At 37.0% G+C, this 19,906-nt stretch overlaps 1 protein-coding gene across 6 annotated transcripts in view; it reads left to right on the forward strand.

The window, feature by feature from the left end:
• The first annotated feature begins 724 nt into the window (after positions 1-724).
• The window catches only part of LOC127455489 (bromodomain adjacent to zinc finger domain protein 1A-like), a 32,299-nt gene continuing 13,117 nt past the window's right edge, over positions 725-19,906 (forward strand). For 3 of the 6 annotated variants that reach the window (XM_051723431.1, XM_051723434.1, XM_051723432.1), the window contains exons 1-8: positions 725-838; positions 1,152-1,281; positions 3,520-3,798; positions 18,629-18,781; positions 18,895-18,993; positions 19,165-19,252; positions 19,422-19,556; positions 19,798-19,858. In XM_051723431.1, coding sequence (XP_051579391.1) covers positions 1,169-1,281; positions 3,520-3,798; positions 18,629-18,781; positions 18,895-18,993; positions 19,165-19,252; positions 19,422-19,556; positions 19,798-19,858 — 928 coding nt within the window. In that variant the 5' untranslated portion in view covers positions 725-838; positions 1,152-1,168. The remainder of the gene's footprint in view (positions 839-1,151; positions 1,282-3,519; positions 3,799-18,628; positions 18,782-18,894; positions 18,994-19,164; positions 19,253-19,421; positions 19,557-19,797; positions 19,859-19,906) is intronic. The other 3 variants (XM_051723433.1, XM_051723435.1, XM_051723436.1) reach the window with 1 other exon arrangement.

The raw sequence follows: 19,906 nt of genomic DNA on the forward strand, positions 1-19,906 counted from the left end.
GATCGCTGCATGTGTTTTTCTTTTGTAGGCTGAGGCAACACATTAGGGTTAAATTATGTAATATCTTTGGGGTTAATTCTGCCATATGCATAAGCCAAACTCAACCAAGACTCACAAATTAGTACATCATTTTGTGCTAGAACATGTATAAAAATGTTAGGGTCCAAATTTAATCCTGAATCTCTTTTGTGAAGTAAGTGAAGTCAACTCAACCTTTAATGTTATTTTATCACTTATTGTAGTGACTGCCATCAATTAAAAAAATAAAAATAAAAAAAATAAAAAAAATGTTGGAATGCCTAGAATGTCTGTTAAATATTAAAATACATCTTCGTAAACTCTCAATAAAAATGAAGGATTTAAGCCAACATTTGACCTTTGTTTCATGAATGTGCAAAACAAGTGTACTTTTTAAAAAACAAAGCTTTGTGGTTGTGAAAAATGTAACTGTCTGGAAATGTAATCACATTGTGAGCACTACAATTGACTCTTTTTACTTCCAACCACAAAATACCTGCCATCCAATCGTACTGGCGCCTCTTCAAATATTTTAACCCTGAAAATGTCATACAAAATAGATGAATCTTCAGTGGCGGAAAAAAAGACAAACCCAGTTTCCACTTTCGCCTCCCACCATTAGTTGCGGAGGCGTGATTGGCGGTTGAATCGCCCAATGGAATGACAGAATTACCGAAGAAGCTCCACCCACAGCGTTACCCTGGTCGGTAAGTGAACTAGAGCGGATCAAAACTTGTCGTCAACACGCTTATATACCCTGATACTTTTGTATTTTTCTTTCTTTTCTGGATTCGATTGATTTTTCTACATCATAGATTTGGTAAATATCACCTTTAATCGACCGTGTGGCCGGTTAATCTGTCATATAAGAACCGAATGTGTGATTTAAATTCGGTTTGAATCTAAAAAGGTGAAACATGTGGGCAGGATTTTGAACGTCACCCGGGAAGCGCGTGTCATTAACAAAGACTGGAAACTATCGTTACATTTAAAACAAAAATTTAAATCCTAAAGGTTTCCCTTCAGTTGCCTTCGACGAGTCTCACAGGAAGATGTGAATGTATTTCAATGAACCCGTATTCAGTTGACATTTTCTTACTTTCTGATGTCATTTCTGTGTTTGTTTTTGAAAGTCTCAGAGAAAGAAAAGATGCCGCTTCTCCACAAGAAGCCCTTCGTGAGGCAAAAGCCGCCCGCAGATCTCCTACCAGACGAAGAAGTCTTCCTGTGTAAAGTCACACATGAAATCTTCAGGACATACGAGTAAGATATTTATTTTTGTATTTTATTAATATTTATCCGTCTGAACTTCCCCTTTGATTCCAACCAACAACATAAACATCCTAAACTAACAACAGAAGTGACAGCAACGGGGACAGTCTGCTTGAAAGTTTTGTTTTTCTAAATTATCTTCCGTTTTAGTATCTTTTAACCATATTTACATCGTCCAACAGCCTTGGTGTGAAAATGTCCTGTATTCAGAAATACTTAATAGTTGTTCCCCTTTATACACCCGGCAGGTGTCAGTTAGGGCCTTTGCTGCTAGTTAGTTAGCGCACTTTAGCCAACCTCGATCCAGGCACTAGACTAAGTATTTTTAAATCTATTAGGTGTGTAAATGTTTGCTATAAAATCGTAAATGGTATCAGATCACGAATGGGATGTTCTCGGGAAGACCCTGGTCTGGTGTTTTTGGGGGGTGGGGTGTTAGTGAGGATGGGACACATCTCATACACAGGATGTTGTAGCGAGAAACGTGGTCGCCGCTATTGTTAGTGTGTGTGGCCATTAGAGTGACGCGTTTTACCGCTTTTATAAATATTATAATAATGTCATTTATCATGGTCATAAGGCTGGTATGGTAAGTGGTCATCTTAATTTGCAAATCAAGTCAGTTTGCAAAGTTAAAGTAGAAACTACAGTACAGTGCATTATGTTGATGTCATTTATAGGGTCGGGAATCGTAAGGAATTTTACTATTCCGATTCTAATGGTTCCAGTAACGATTCCAGTAATACTTTTAGTACTTTTTTTTTTTTTTTTTTAAGAATTATTTAGAAATGAGAAATGCAATTCTAATTGCATCTACTACCCTCTGCTGTCTGTTACCAAATAATGAGATCATTTCAGATTTGTACTGCGCAGGTATAACATATCAGAAATAAGTTTAATACAATTCTTGTAAAATGTATGACTTTTTAGAGACATACATGCAATCCATTAATAGATCCTTACTCCATTTTAAATAAAGAAATCTAAACCAACACTAAATTATTATTATTTTATAAAATTCCACTTATTACAACAAAAGTTGTGTATCTTTAATTATACATTGTCATATGAACAACCAGTCAGTAACTGCACTGCGTGATTTAATATAGACAAAGGCAAGGGTGTAGATTTGGCTTGAACATTGAGGGGGTTGCAGCGTGAAGCATCTACATGTTTCCATTGATCATGGTATAAAGAATGTGTGTGTGGGGGGGGGGGGTTAGTTGCTTGATTTGATTTTTGGGGGGGGGGGGGTTACCTCCCACTGCACATGAATACCCTGGCTGTTAGATTATAAATATTGCATGGGCGCAACATGTAGTTTCTGGCATCCAACAGTTTGATGAGCCTTTTTACGGCTCAACTATTTATTAAAGCAGTGTCAGACAGAATCTGCAGAATGACAAATACACTCCACAACACCTCTCAAATTAACTTTTGGATTATGCAGAATAGCAGGAACATTGATCACAGCAGAGGATTTTAATGTCCGACAGTGTACAAATGGCGCTTTGATGGCTGTAGCAGCAGTGCATTAAAGGACTGAATGTAAAGAATTAAATAGACAAAACTTCTCAGAGAGAACCTGTTACGTGGAACTCTGCACAAATATAGCATGTTATATTTATCTATTAATCATTGTTGCATTAAGATAAACATATTTTTTTTATTATTATTAATTAAAAAAATCAGGGAGACCATTTTAAAATCGTTTGGCTCAAGAATCGCAATTTGTAACCATCTATTTTTTTCCGAGCCCTATTGCTGTACCGCAACCTTGAGTTTGGCTTTTTTTTTTTTTTTTTTTTTTTTTTTTATAAAGAAAAGGAGGGACCAATTGAAATAGTTAATCAACATTATGCCACAAAAGCTGTTGAGGTTAACTTTTATTAAACCCAGAATTTTCATTTAATAGTTTAAGAAATATTATCATGATGTGGCTTATAACCTCACATATTAAAAAGTAAATTGACCGTAGGACAAATTACATGAACATAATAATCATTAATTAATGAAAATGTAAAGAAACGTCCTTTTCCTCAAGACAAAAGCTTCGAGCTCTAAGTGTGTAGGAGTCAACAAGTAGATCTATTTTGGTGGAATCACCACTCAACTCTTTGTTTTCACCAAAACATGACCTTTCAAACGTGACCAGTATGTGTGTTATTATGTGCAAACCGTAGAAATGTCAAGCCAGTTAATAACATTACACATGTTTTGTTTTTACAGTAAATTCTTTGAGAGGACTATTCTGTGTAACAGCCTGGTTTGGAGCTGTGCGGTGACGGGAAAGCCTGGCTTGACCTACCAGGAGGCCCTGGAGAGTGAAAGAAGGGCCAGACTTAATCTTCAGAACTTTCCCACTGCAATGATGGTCCCCATTCTGCACCTGACCGCACTTACACACCGCTCACGCCTTCACGAAATATGCGATGATGTGTATGTCTACGTCAAAGATCGCTTCTTTCCCGGAGAGATGGTGGATGTTGTCAGTCGCTCTGGTACCAGGTGAGATGTCGGATATTGTTGTCACACATAACTCAACAACATATTCACAATATAGGTTGTGTAACTGCGCAAAAGGTATTCATCCAGACCCTGGCCTTTTTCTGATTGTCTTGATGTTGAATGGGAGATTGTAGAATCAGCCATTCATCTTTGAATGGGACAGTGAGTGCATTTACATGCAAACCAACATGCTGATAAAATCTTCCAAAAAATTGATTATTCAAAACATTCTAACAGCGCAAAAAAACTATAAGCTACAAGAGACCATGTTTTACAGTAATTTTACCATGGTTTAGGAGTGCTGTTAGGCACAATGCAAAGCTGAGTTTTTTTACAGGGATGCAAACTACTCACCTTTCAGCTAAAGTCCCCCTTTTTTTTTTAAACTAATTTGTGCAAATTGTTTGGTAAAAATGTTCTACTTTTTCCTTATTAAAATCACTCACTTTAAGCTTTAAATGCAACAAAAAACATTTAAATACAACAATCAGATCAACTAAAAAATGTATATATAGAACACCTGCTATGCCTTTTTCACCTCACTTTGCATCCATGTTTTTAGAACAGCAGCAACAACAATATAAGACACCTATGTTCAGTAAGTAATTTAATAGGCCATATATTAATAATAATCTCATCTGTTCTTCAGGCATATATTAATGTGTATAATAATAGTTCACTCATGGAGAAGTTGCATCTTTAAATTCATCCCCTTGTCACTGCCAAACACATACAGACATATGATTTTGGCCATTGTGTGATGACTTGTGCATTTGTGCCATGAGAGTTGTTTTTTTAATACAAGAACTGGCGTAAAGACCCCCTAAGAAATTTGTCTAACTAAATACAGGTTTTCCGCTGGTCTTAAAAAGGTCTTAAATCAGAGCAACAAGTCTTAAATGCATAAGGTCACAGCATTAAATGTTGTATGAGGGACTGTTTTCTCTTTGCGTTAAGGTAGGGTGATCTGACGTCCCATTTATAAGAGGTGTGTGTCTCGACAATTCTCTAAACCAGAGGTGCCCAAACTTTTTCCTATGAAGGGCCAAAAATCAAACTTGATTGAGGGCAGTGGGCCAAAAGAAAGGTTGCATATATCAAACTGTATTATTTTAAAATTAAATATTAATACTGCTAAACACACAGAACTCTAAAATTAAAATCAAGTGTCTATGGAATCCCTGAACCGCAAGGTGAAAAAAAAAATAAAATAACGGTGAAAAAAATATAATGGTGCCTCAGTTCCTTCCTGAGCCTAAGTCTTAAAAAAAAAATGTTCTCTCTTTAAAAGTTTTTTTTTCTCTCTCTTCAAAAACAATATCATGACCATAGACATATAAATGGTCACGACACCCGTGGCCTTAACTTTACCAGATGTACCCCTAACACTTCAAAAGGACAGACATAATAATAATTTCCCCATGTTTCCCGTTTTCATTAGATTACATGTTTACTGATAGTGGCACCTGGTGGCCAAGGTTGGTACCGCATGCATTTTTTTGAAGAGTGAAAAAAAAAACTTTTTTGAAGAGAGAAACATTTATTTTTGAAGAGAGGAAAAAAAAATTGTAGGAAGAGAGAAAACAATTTAAGACTTAGGCTCAGGAAGGAACTGAGACTATTTTTATTTTATTTTCTCACCATAATTTTATTTTTTATTTTTTCTTCCACCTTGCGGTTCTGGGCTTCAGTAAGTGTCCTATACTTGCACAATGCACATAATTGATTTCAGTATAGTTTTATTTATGTTGTGTCTCTTTCTCATTTGTGAGTCACTTTGGATAAAATGTCTGCTAAACGACTAAATGTAAGCATCTTTTAAAACATGGTTACTGTCTCTTTAAGAACAGCGCATCTCCTCACATTAAACACACGGTAGTTTTGTGCAGTTTTGGAGAAGTGAAGATACAATGGTATGACGTAATACTATCAAGTAGGATATTGTTTTGTGACAAGATATTAAAGATATTTCTTATCATAGACCTAGGCTACACATTGTCCTGGATTTCAATCAGTATTAACATTTATTGGGACTGCCAAATCTAATAGGATTATTTAATTAAACAATGCTGTAAAATGTTTTTGCATAGTTAATGAATTTAGCCTACTTTTATTTGACATTAAAACTGTTTTCCTGTTGTGATATCAAAAACTTGAATTGTACTTTTGCTTCTTTTCTTAAGAGGCGATGGATTAAAGCTGAATGCATTACATACAGGTGCATCTCAATAAATTAGAATGTCGTGGAAAAGTTCATTTATTTCAGTAATTCAACTCAAATTGTGAAACTCGTGTATTAAATAAATTCAATGCACACAGACTGAAGTAGTTTAAGTCTTTGGTTCTTTTAATTGTGATGATTTTGGCTCACATTTAACAAAAACCCACCAATTCACTATCTCAAAAAATTAGAATATGGTGACATGCCAATCAGCTAATCAACTCAAAACACCTGCAAAGCTTTCCTGAGCCTTCAAAATGGTCTCTCAGTTTGGTTCACTAGGCTACACAATCATGGGGAAGACTGCTGATCTGACAGTTGTCCAGAAGACAATCATTGACAACCTTCACAACGAGGGTAAGCCACAAACATTCATTGCCAAAGAAGCTGGCTGTTCACAGAGTGCTGTATCCAAGCATGTTAACAGAAAGTTGAGTGGAAGGAAAAAGTGTGGAAGAAAAAGATGCACAACCAACTGAGAGAACCGCAGCCTTATGAGGATTGTCAAGCAAAATCGATTCAAGAATTTGGGTGAACTTCACAAGGAATGGACTGAGGCTGGGGTCAAGGCATCAAGAGCCACCACACACAGACGTGTCAAGGAATTTGGCTACAGTTGTCGTATTCCTCTTGTTATGCCACTCCTGGCGTCTTACCTGGGCTAAGGAGAAGAAGAACTGGACTGTTGCCCAGTGGTCCAAAGTCCTCTTTTCAGATGAGAGCAAGTTTTGTATTTCATTTGGAAACCAAGGTCCTAGAGTCTGGAGGAAGGGTGGAGAAGCTCATAGCCCAAGTTGCTTGAAGTCCAGTGTTACGTTTCCACAGTCTGTGATGATTTGGGGTACAATGTCATCTACTGGTGTTGGTCCAATGTGTTTTTTGAAAACCAAAGTCACTGCACCCGTTTACCAAGAAATTTGGAGCACTTCATGCTTCCTTCTGCTGACCAGCTTTTTAAAGATGCTGATTTCATTTTCCAGCAGGATTTGGCACCTGCCCACATTGTCAAAAGCACCAAAAGTTGGTTAAATGACCATGGTGTTGGTGTGCTTGACTGGCCAGCAAACTCACCAGACCTGAACCCCATAGAGAATCTATGGGGTATTGTCAAGAGGAAAATGAGAAACAAGAGACCAAAAAATGCAGATGAGCTGAAGGCCACTGTCAAAGAAACCTGGGCTTCCATACCACCTCAGCAGTGCCACAAACTGATCACCTCCATGCCACGCCAAATTGAGGCAGTAATTAAAGCAAAAGGAGCCCCTACCAAGTATTGAGTACATATACAGTAAATGAACATACTTTCCAGAAGGCCAACAATTCACTAAAAATGTTTTTTTTATTGGTCTTATGATGTATTCTAATTTTTTGAGATAGTGAATTGGTGGGTTTTTGTTAAATGTGAGCCAAAATCATCACAATTAAAAGAACCAAAGACTTAAACTACTTCAGTCTGTGTGCATTGAATTTATTTAATACACAAGTTTCACAATTTGAGTTGAATTACTGAAATAAATGAACTTTTCCACGACATTCTAATTTATTGAGATGCACCTGTATAAAAAAAATAAAATAAAATTGTATCCCCTTTTCTCCCAATTTGGAATGCCCAGTTCCCACTACTTAGTAGGTCCTCATGGTGGCACGGTTACTCACCTCAATCCGGGTGGCGGAGGACAAGTCTCAGTTGCCTCTGCTTCTGAGACAGTCAATCCGTGCATCTTATCACATGGCTCGTTGTGCATGACACCGCGGAAACTCCGCATGTGTAGGCTCATGCTACTCAACCACGAGGAGGTTACCCCATGTGACTACCCTCCCTAGCATCCGGGTCAATTTTGTTGCTTAGGAGACCTGGCACACTGGTCACTCAGCACACCCTGGACTCGAACTCACACCTCCAGGGGTGGTAGTCAGCATCAATACTCGCTGAGCTACCCAGGCCCTGAATGCATTATATTATGAAAGGAAATAAAAGCTACGAAGCACATTTCTGCAGATTAAAAAATTGAGAGGCCTATTAATTTCGTTGACTCCAAAATATGATTATGATTAAGAACCTGCCAAAATATGGCATTGTATCTTATGGTTATTAAAAAACTGTTTTAGTGCCCAACCGATTTATTGGCTGATATTAGCCTTTCACGGATATATACACCAATACCAATATGTTTACTGATATGCACAGATATGAAAACTTTTTTTTTTTTGAAGAATTTTTATTTTTTTAGAACATATAATGCAGAAAACAATGCTCGGGATGATTTGGATTGGTGTCATAACGTAGTTTGTCCAGCAGAGTGCGCTCCGACTCCATTGTTTACAGGTTTTGCAGACAGTGTAGAGTTAATCGGTGTCTTCTCAGTAAGTTGCTAACTAGTTTGTGAAATACTGGAAAGTTAATAAACAATGACCCCATCATTTTCCCTTTTCAATATAACTAATATAATGTTAACCCTGTCCCTGACAACCATGTCACTCATGTTTATCACATCTGTTTGCTGTTAGCCAGCTTGTCAGTGCAGTCAGTAATGTAGCAGATTGAAAGGTAAGCATCACAGAACATTTTGGAGCTCAGCAGACAACGGTGCAGTGGTGGATTCTGTTTGTTGAGTGTTGATTTCACGCTATGTTGTTACCTAGTTGGTGAGACGCAATGCTGGAAAGTAAATAAAGTCCATCTTTTGCTCTCCGTGACAATGAGCTAATTAGCTAACCACGTAGCTATTTTCATACCTTGTCAGCTGAGTGGAAGCTAATGTGTAAACATGTATTCACCAAACTGTTTTGTTCAGGATTCGCAGTTTGGTACCCCCTTCAACTGAACAATTCCAGTCGTTGCATTTACAAAATGTAATATTTAAAAGTCTGGTTTTCTACCGTTGAAAATTTCCCCTGAACTTGTATAGCAGAATACAGTGTAACACTTGTTTATCTTTTGACTCGGCAGGTGTAAATGCTTCTTGTTTTACAACCTGCCCCTAACTGACTGGCAGTATTAAAATAGTCAGCATTTGGCTGATATTAAACAGTACTACTGATGATTATTTAGCTATTTATTTATTCTTTATTTAAATGGTCAGCCATTGACTGATACTAAACATACAGTACTGATGTTTATTTAGCTATTTATTGTATTTTTATTTATTCTTTATTTTCTCAGTGTTCATTTCTAGAATTTGTTGACAATGTATAATATTAATGTCATATATTCTTTGATAAAAATATTTAAGAGAGCAGCTTTCTGAGTACCTTTGCGTTGTCATATCGGTGCACATTCCACATAGAAAAGGTCTGTTTTCATTCCAGCTCAAAAATGAACTATATCGGCCACCATATCGGTAACCGGTGAATTTTCCCCCTCTAAAATTGGTATCTGTCTCAAAAATCCCATATCGGTCGGGCTCTAATCTGTTTTTAGGTAGGTAGTTGCAAGTAAATGAGAGATCCTCACATTTGACCAACAAATTACTGTATGATGCACACATATGTTATACACACCACAAAGTGGGTTTTAGTCAGAATAAAATGAAGAAATATGAAGAATTAGTTTACTGCATTACTGTTTTTGTGTAGCTGGCAGGGCAGAAAAGGGATTTTTGAGAGTACTGATCTGTTCATTTATAGTGCTTGTTGTAATGTCGTGTGGTGTTTGGAGTGAACTGAACCGTTGTTTATATTGAAATGCTCCCTCACCTGACTTTATCAAGCCCGCTTCATGGGTGCACTTCAGTGGTCGCGTTCACGTGGATATGAAATGCTGCACAATGTATAGTGCACGTTCAAGCCAGATTTCATTTCGGATGACTGTACGCACTGTTCCGCAAGTCCACCTAATTACCTGTCATTTCTTGACACTGCTTCAGTTCTCGCTCTGGTTTAAACCAAATAGGTTCTGTCTGTCTGTTGAATGCCCACCTCCGACTTTGGAGCTGGCCAATCATAGTGAAGATTTTGTGGTGGTACCGGGGATGGCCAATGGAGCGAATTTTCAGACAGCACTTATTTAAAGGTCATTAAAGTATGCATATACAGTTGAAGTCAGAAGTTTACACACACCTTAGCCAAATATATTTAAAATCAGTTTTTCACAAGTCCTGACATTTAATCGTAGAAATCATTGCCTGTCTTAGATCAGTTAGGATCACTACTTTATTTTAAGAATGTGAAATGTCATGGTAATAGTAGAGTGAATGATTTATTTCAGCTTTTATTACTTTCATCACATTCCCAGTGGTAAGAAGTTTACATACACTTTGTTAGTATTTGGTATAGGAATGGGCACGGGTACTCGGACGTGGCAGCGATGATCGACGGTGATCATGCATGATGTGACTTTTCACTTAATTCAAAATTCAGTGACAATTACCTGACAACTAAACACAAACATGTCAAAGAGGGAGCTTATTTTAAATTTTGAGATTGATAACTTTGTGATTTTGAGGGGTACATTGATTGTCAGAGACGTCTCATAGCAGCAAAACTGATATACGATGCTCCAATGCTATCGTTACGATAATCAAGAGTGTAAATTAACCATGTTTTGAACACCTGTCTCTGACGTTCTCCTGTCAAAATGTTTGCTATACACATTTTATTATTATTTAATGTAAGAACTTTGACTCGTTAATGGATATTATTTAATAAAAGTGAATGTTTTTCACTGACTGTAAACCTCCCTGCCCTGGGTGCCGACAAGTTTGCGTGATGTAACACACACCTCCATCTCGACGAAATGGGAGTTGAAGATTTCCACAAGAGTTTCCAAGTTAGAAGTCCGACAAAGTGTCATGCCGTTGCACTTTTCCCAGTTATATGGTGGAAATTCCGACGCTCCGAGTTTAATGGAATGCTTTAGGAATCATCACAGCAACAAAATTACAGAGCATCCTGGCTTTCCCCACAGGAGCGAACATTTTGGGGGAGACAGGCGTGTGGCAGAGGACTCAACACATTGAAGCAGTGTATATACAGCAGGCGAGTGTTTCAAACAGCTAGACGGCACAGCTAAATGGAACAGAATGCAGCGTCTTCAAAACTGAACTTCAACGTAACACGCATATTAAAAACGCAATGGTTATGGCGTCTACTCTTAAGCCAACCGCAATTTGAAAATAGGCAGATCAGACAGTCACAAAAAATGGGTGCGACCTTACTAAGATAACTACGGTAACCTGAAAGAACCGACAGACGCATGTTGTGCACATTCTTTCATTTAGTTGGGCAGCGAACCTTCACATAATGGCAAAATATGATGCATTATATTTTTTTGTGCATTTTGTAATAGATTTATATAACAGCCTATAAAAATGAATAGACGCTGTAATTCAGCAGCCAAAGATGTTTGTCAGACATGTTATTATATATACAGTTATGTACATGTCATTGCCCCTCGAGTACTCGACGAGTGCTCAAGTAGCCCATCCCTAATTTGGTAGCTTTGCCTTTTAAATTGTTTAACTTGGGTCAGACATTTTGGGTAGCCTTCCTCACCCTTTTTCCTCCAAAAATAACAGTGGTCATTATGGCCAAACAGTTCAATTTTTGTTTAATTAGACCAGAAGACATTTCTCCAAAAAGTAAGATCTTTGCCCCCATGTGCACTTGCAAACTGTAGTCTGGCTTTTTTATGGCGGATTTGGAGCAGTTGCTTTTTCCTTGCTGAGCAGCCTATCAGGTTATGTGGATATAGGACTCATTTTACTGTGGATATAGATACTTGTCTGCCTGTTTCCTCCAGCATCTTCACAAGGTCCTTTTCTGTTGTTCTGGGATTGATTTGCACTTTTTGCACCAAACTACGTTCATAGGAGACAGAATGCGTCTCCTTCCAGAGCGGTATGATGGCTGCGTGGTCCCATGGTGTTTATACTTGCATACTATTGTTTGTACAGATGAATATGGTACATTCAGGCTTTTGGAAATTGCTCCCAAGAATGAACCAGACTTGTGGGGGTCTACAATTTTTTTATTTTGAGGTCGTGGCTGATTTCTTTTGTTTTTCCCATGATGTCAAGCAAAGAGGCACTGAGTTTGAAGGTAGGCCTTAAAATACATCCACAGGTACACCTCCAATTGACTCTAATTAGCCTATCAGAAGCTAAATTAGGCTTGACATCATTGTTTGGAATTTTCCAAGCTGCTTAAAGGCACAGTTAACTTAGTGTATGTAAACTTCTGACCCACTGGAATTGTGAAATAGTCAATTAAAAGTGAAACAATCTGTCTGTCTAAACAATTGTTGGAAAAATGACTTGTGTCATGCACAAAGTAGATGTTCTAAATGACTTGCCAAAACTATAATTTGATAAACAACTATCATTTTTATAAACACTGAGCCTGGGTTTATACTTTTGGGGAAGGTAAACCCACAAATTAATTACTTTCAGTTAGAGGTGCACCAATATAAATTTTTGAAGGCCGATACAAGTACCTAGTTTTGTGTATCAGTCGATACCGAGTACCAATACGAGTACTTTTGTGTTTGTAAACATATGCCATTCTATGTGCATTGATATCTTAATATTGCCAATATTAATGTTTTCAGTAATTAAAAATTAAGAGCCCTTCTGAAAGGTGAGCCTACAAGGTTAGCATAGAATAGCGTAACGCAGCGGTCTATGGGCGGTACACAGGCGAGGAGACGAGACAGTTCTTTTTGATGAATAAGATGCTTCACGGTGCTTTTTGTGAGGAAACAGTTCCTCACTTAATGAATTGACCGCCTGTCCGCTAATCTTAAACATGATTTACACTAATCTGTTTGGTGTAAACTATGAGTTTCATATGATAAAATTGCGATTTTTTTTTTTATTTTTTTATTTTTTATAAAGTGAAGTCATGGAAGATTTTACTACATGTAGGTGTCAGATTACGGCTCTCCCCATTCATTTGTGTGGTATCCGTAAACGGCGACTTACTGTCGTAACACGCTAGTTGGCTGTTACTAGCCGTTATGCTCTCTTCTATGATAGAACTGCGAAGGTTGTTATCTCTATAATAGAAGATCTCTGGCTCGAGTCTGATCATAGCACTCTTTTTCTTTTTTTCTCTTCTCTCTCTTCATTTAAACACAAATGTGCAGCGGGAGAGAAGGTGGATGAAACGAAAACTCACGCATTAGTTTCAAACAATTTCTTAACTTTCTTGCTGTCTTTCAAAATGACATTTGGAATTATCTGTTAAAAATATCCTGAATGACTGGCGAGCGCTTGGGAATGCGAGCTCTCATCACACACACACGGGAGGGAGATAGAGAGAGAAGGCACGTGCATGTGAGAGAATCCACATTTATCAGTTAAAGATTGAACAAATAAAAAAAAAAAAAGCAGTTCTAGATTTAAATGGTTTAAACACATTAAAATGTTTCCCATGTTTTCAAACTATGCACACATGTGCAACCACATCATTATATTAAGTCCTTGGCAGCTCTGTGTATACATTATTAAGCTTTGGAAAACAAAGTATGCCAACCGAGTACAATCATGAGCCCAGAGGTAATAACACAGACTTCACAGTAAGCCTGATCTTGACCTATTGAAGGAAACCATATCACTCGTAGCTCTGTTCTGTACTATAACTGAGGATCAGAGTCAGCCATCACAGGCGGACCTTGCTATTTAAGGATAAAAGTGATTGGGAGGAGCTTAGAGAATCCCTCTCATTGGCTGGACTGGTGCAAGGAGTTGCCCCTGACATCATCAGAGCTTGCACAGAGGCAACCAGATGTGGTTTGCGATGCATCATGGAGCCCTTTACTGTATCGCGGGGGATGATTTAGAAGACTAGTGGAGAGACTCCTGGGTTTTTCTCTGTGTCTGTCTGGGTCTCATTTGTCTATCCAGTTATTCACTCTGGCCAGATTGCATGATTGGTTCTGTCTTGTTGACTGCAGATTGTCTCTGTTAAAGTACATTCAGTCTGTGATAGATTTTGGAAATGTTGTTTGTTATTGCGGATCTATTTGAATTTAACACTGAAGTTTCCGCTAAGAAATTTTGTGCCAGCCAGCCAACGTGTTCGGGAATGATAAAGTTTGACGGACAAAATGGAAAAAAATCCGGTCATCTAATTTCTGTTTATTTTGTGCTGTTACACGATGGAATATGCATAATAATAATAATGTTTAAAACTCTGTGATCATGGGATGGCATCACGCTGTACAGTTGTGCCATCAACTAAATTTGTCTAGACGGCATAATCGTGGCTAAAATCGTACAATATGAACCCAGCTTAAGTTTTGTTTTGAATTTTTTATTTATTTATTTTTTTTTAATATTAAATATTAACTTGTGTATTTAATATTAAAACTTAACCAATTAACTTATGACCATTAAGTTATGACCATTCTAGTGATTAGTGGGAAAACGGAATAAAACAAACATTTAGAATGTTAAGATACATTTCACATGACCACTCCTCAAATACTCCTTTTGAGCGCCTGTAATAATAAATTGAGATTTCATCTGACACAAACACTGAAATATACATTTTATGTGTTCAATAAAACACACACTTTATTTAATTTGAACATTTAGAATTACACACAAATTACACAGCAAAACATACAAAATCCAACTTTCTAACTATCTACAGTAAATACATTTTTAATAAAGAGTGCAGGAACAGAATATATATAAATTCATAAATACTCAACAACTGCAATACCTGTGGAGAGAAGAGAGGGAGAAAAGAGGGGAGGGGGAGGACAACAACACCAGTAAACACAGCCCAACCTAGGCCTCTTTGTGAAACTGGTCACACTCATCTGAGTGACCAGACTGAAAACAGTTCCTATCGCAAACCAAGCAAAGTCTTTTGCCATTACATTCCGGCATGCAACAAGCTACTTTAGTTTTATTTTCAGTCCTACTTTTCCAATAGCATAGTCAACATCTCCTCGAGGACTCTTCAAATTTAGGGACATGGGCTACAGTAATTCTGTATGCTGAAATTCCTGCTTGTTTTGGTGTTGAATGAAGGCATTGCATAAACGTAACTCTTCATTTTCACTGTTTGAAATAAAGCAAGCGTTTGTTTTGAGCGCTTACTGCTGTTGCTGCAGTGATGAACTTGAGTCGATAGAGCGCTGCAGTAAAGTTCCGGTGCCATAAGTCACATTAAAAAATCTCACAATAAATTATGAACACTTATTGAATTAAAACCAGTAATGTTCTGAGCAGACGTGAGGCGGTTCAGTGCCGATCCACGAATTTCATCTCATGTGCAGTGTTGTGTTGGCTTCAGTTTCGTAACGTGCGCTGATATATTTACAATGCTCCAAATTCACTTTCATTTTTTTACCACAAGTTCCCATACAAATCTTATACAACCCTATGACACAAGGTGTTTATGGACAGAAGAGGAGATGAGATCATCTCGAGGGTTTAACCAGATCCCATAGCAATGCCACGTTTATTAAATTATTAGAGAAAAATTAATTGGGGTATAATAATTCATATAGTTTTTATTAGTTATTATAATACAATTGTAGGCCTAATATGTCTGTAATTTCTTAATGTAGTAATAATACCCATTATTATTATCAGGGAATGAAATTTGACGTGGATGCGGGTGTTGCGCACAAATTTAATCAATACCGCATGTTCTACGTTCATAATGCGGTGAATTTCCACACTATTTTATTCATTTTAACATGTAGCTGTGAACTGGTAAACCAATCCAAATAGATGAACAAATCAAATCAATAATTTTGTCTTTGTATCAAACTGTAATTCCACAATCTGGGCGAATAATTCAGATCTTCTGCGTCTCTCCCTCTCTCTTATGTGCAGCTTTCGGCAGTTCATCAAACGCGTGTTGAGTTTAGTGTGAGCATGCGCAGTGAGAATGCGCACATTTTCTGAACTTAAGATGTTACAGATCTATAAACCGGTTAATACCACATGAGAATGGCATTGTACCGGTCCTCTCTGTAAGCTAGCGATGCATTAAAACTATCGCTCCTGTTTATAATCAACAAAGCTGTCAACACTGCAAGCACACAATGTTGTTGCAATCTAGTGTTATCGGCTTTCATGTCGTGGTGCTCTATCTGAAAAAAAACAGCACAAAGAAAGGCAGAAATAGCACAAAAATAAATAAATGCCTTGTATGCAACCAGAACTGCTCAGCTGCAGGGTGAAGTGAAATCGTTAAACCGCAATTAGGCTACATCTCTTATCACACTAGAGCAGTTTAAATAAATACGTAATATACAGTACATAAACAATAATAATATAGTAGTATTAATACTACAATAATAATATAGGCTACATAATAAGAAAATATTTGTATCTATCTTTAATATACATATTATTTAAGCAAGGTTCTCTCAGGAGTTAATTTGTACAAAAACATTAATGCATTTTGTCAACATTAAATGGCCATTTTTTATGTAACTGAGTATTGACTTGTACTCTTAAAGTGATAGTTCACTCAAAAATACAAATTCTGTCATCACTTACCTTTGTGTTGTTGCAAACCTCTGATTTTTGTTCCATTGAAATTAAAGGAATGTTCCAGGTTCAGTAAAAGTTCAGCTCAATCGACAGCATTTGTGGCATAATGTTGATTACCACAAAAATGGTTCCAACTTTTAAAAAAAAAAAAAGAAGCAAAAATCAACGTTACAATGAGGCACTTACAGTGGAAGTGTAAAAGGGTCAACGAAAGTGAATGTGGCCAATTTTTGGAGGGTTTAAACAGAAATGTTAAGCTTATAATTTTATAAAAGCACTTGCATTAATTCTTCTGTTAAAATCTGTGTATTATTTGAGCTGTAAAGTTGTTTAAAATGTCATTTTTACAGTCTTTTGGGGTTTTTAGGGTTTGTTGACATGACATCGTCGTGAAACAAAGTTGTAAAATTGGCTGTAACGTTACAAAGAAAAGGTTTGTAAGTGATTTTATCACACTAAAGTCATGTTAAAACACATCCTTTATGTCTTGTGTCTATACTTTTGAAACTGAGTATTTAAACCTTCAAAAATTGGCCCCCATTCACTTCCATTGTAAGTGCCTTACTGTAAACTCGATTTTTGCTTTTTTTTAACGAAAATTAATAAAGTAAATTTTTGTGGTAATCAACATTATACCACAAATGCTGTCAGTTAAGCTGAACTTGTATTGAATGCGGAACATTCCTTTACAATGTTAGGGAGAACGTTAGTTTCAGTCACCATTAACTTGTATTTTATGGAAAGTAAGATGAAGTGACGGTGAATGGTGACTGAGACATACTGCCTAACATGTCCTTTGGTGTTCTATGGAAAGGGGTTGGGGGAGGGGGGCATTTCCCTCTGCTGCAAGAACTGAATTCTGTTGGAAATACTGGTACCCACCATTAAATCTACTTTTAAAAGTACACTTTCTCCAAAAAGTTACTAAAGTAAATGTAACGGAGTAAATGTAGTGCGTTACTACCCACCTCTGGTCTTATCTAATGATAAAAAGGCAAATATCAATTAAACTAATATATCATATACTGTCTGCAAATATGTGGATATCTCGTTTAAACAGATGTAATAAACAAACCTCACAAAAATCCTGCAGTTTTTTTCCCGTCGAATGCTCTTCTGATATCTTCCTCTGAAGCGCATGTCTAATCAGCCAGAATCAAAACTTCAGGATCAAAAGTTCCATTAATTCACAAATCACGATGGTCAGTTCGTGACAATCCAAGCAGGTGATTCAGCCCATTTAAACTGTCAGGAGATTGCTGCTCGCGCTGGATTTGCACGAGCGCATATGTGAAGTGAAAGCGCTTCACGTGTGTTATGAGTAAATGTCATATTCACTATGCACTGTATGTACAATGGGTTTTAGAGCTGCACGATTATTACAGAAATCATAATTGTTGATTTATTGCCCTTGATATTGTAATTGCGATTATTAATGACCATTAATAGATGAAATTACTGTGTCACTATGCAGGCAACCGTGCTTGCAGGTTCTTCAGAACATCAGGTGGTAATGGGCTGCAGTTTTTTAAGCATTAAATAATGTTTGTAAATGTTACTAAAGGTTATTATAAAGGTATATCTATTGTTTACAGTGAAGAAATGTATGTAGGTTCTTTCTGATCTATTGACAAACCAGTTTTAACTTCAGTCAATATGCCTGTGTGTCATGTAACAGGTTGATGTATACACATCCTCACACTTCCAAAGCCTGTAAAATGTGGCATATATATCTAAAACTACCGTCAGACATGCAGTATGTGTCTTTACTGCTTAAATTATTGGTCCACATACAGTAAATAATAATATTTGACATACTCAATAGTCAAACTGAACAGCTGATTTAGATTGAACTTCCTTACTGCATTTAAAATCCCATATTCTGATCTTGTTCACATAAGATCATCGTTAAATCATATTTGGCCTCAAATCTGTCACAGCGGTTGCACCTTGGAAAGCAAGATCAGCCTGTTTGCTATTTTGTGTGATTCGTTCATTTAAATCTACCAACAGCAGTTGTGGGTCAATAACAATGACTATGGTCTGTGAAATTTTAAGTTCAAGACTTTTTCTATGTCCAAAACAAGCTGACTTCAAAACAAGCTACTTTATAGTCAGATTTGTTCTAATACATTGTTTCTGTGCTCAGCAGACAACAGTGCGAGATATTGGAGGTCATACCTCCCCGTTCTAATGGAGCAGTCAACGGCCACGTCAAACATCATATAGAGGGTGATTCAATTGTCATCAGTGACAGTGATGAGGAAATCACTGTCACCCCTCCCAAAACTCCATCACATGTGTAAGTGTTCAGAACTGCCTTCTCGAATATCTCCATGAAATGGTTCAGTATGTCTGCTTATGATGATTTCCTAAAATTGTATGTTCCACCTTATGTATTGTTTTCTAAAACAGGAAGAAGAAAGCCATCAGTCCATCTTTGTTTAAATACAAAGTTCAGCCTGTCAACCCAGAGGGTTGTGAACCATTAGTAGTAAAACCTGCTCAGATTAAGTGAGTGAACGCATGTTTTTTTATTTATTTTTTACTAGAGATAAATTCATAAACTCTTGTTGTGCTAAAAATTTAACATCCCAACGCATTTTTGCCTGTTCTGTACTTATTTTGTAAAGTTAACGAAACCGTGATGATACAGCTATCTCCTTCTGGTGTTTTCTCTTGTAGTCGTAAGAAGAACGTTTTTAGTCGTGACAGATTGAAGCTTCTGCTTAAACAGCATTGTGAACCAATAAACGGGACAGTCAGACTAAAGGCAAGTCGACACGTGGGCTGTGAAAATGAAGATTTATTTTTTATTTTTGTTGAAGTAATAGGGTTTTTCCATTTTATGACATGAATACAAATTGATTAGATTTTTATTTATTTATTTTGTAACTGTTATTTATATAATTGATTGATAACTGAATGCTCATTATTTCCAGCCATCAACATTTGCAAAATATAAGTTATCAGAACAGAATCTTTCCCACTTCTTTCCGGATGAGCCCCCAGTTTTTGCCTTCAGTCCGCCTGTAAAGGGTAGAGGTCGCCATCCAAATGATGCCTCTCCAACAGAGGTTTGTGTTGCTGTGCGTACTTGTACTTGTGTCTTCACCCAGGGATCATGCAGTTCAAAGCATGACATTCTGTATGTTAAGAGAAAAGATGGGACGGTGTAATCTTAAAATGTGCTCAATCTGGTGTTGATTTCTGGACACCTTAATATAAAGCTTTTTTTTTTATATAAATATGTTTAAGTTGATTTTATTAAAATAGGGACTATATTGTGTCTGATGTACAGTTGTTTTACTCTTTCAGATGAATTATGTTGAGGAGAAATTAAAACTGATGCAACATAGAGAGCAGATGATGGCTATGGGTAAGTTTAAAATCCAGAATGCACTGCACACTGAAAGTTTTATGTAGA

Source organism: Myxocyprinus asiaticus, chromosome 17, assembly GCF_019703515.2.
Source record: "Myxocyprinus asiaticus isolate MX2 ecotype Aquarium Trade chromosome 17, UBuf_Myxa_2, whole genome shotgun sequence".
In the NCBI taxonomy this organism is placed as follows: Eukaryota; Metazoa; Chordata; class Actinopteri; order Cypriniformes; family Catostomidae; genus Myxocyprinus; species Myxocyprinus asiaticus.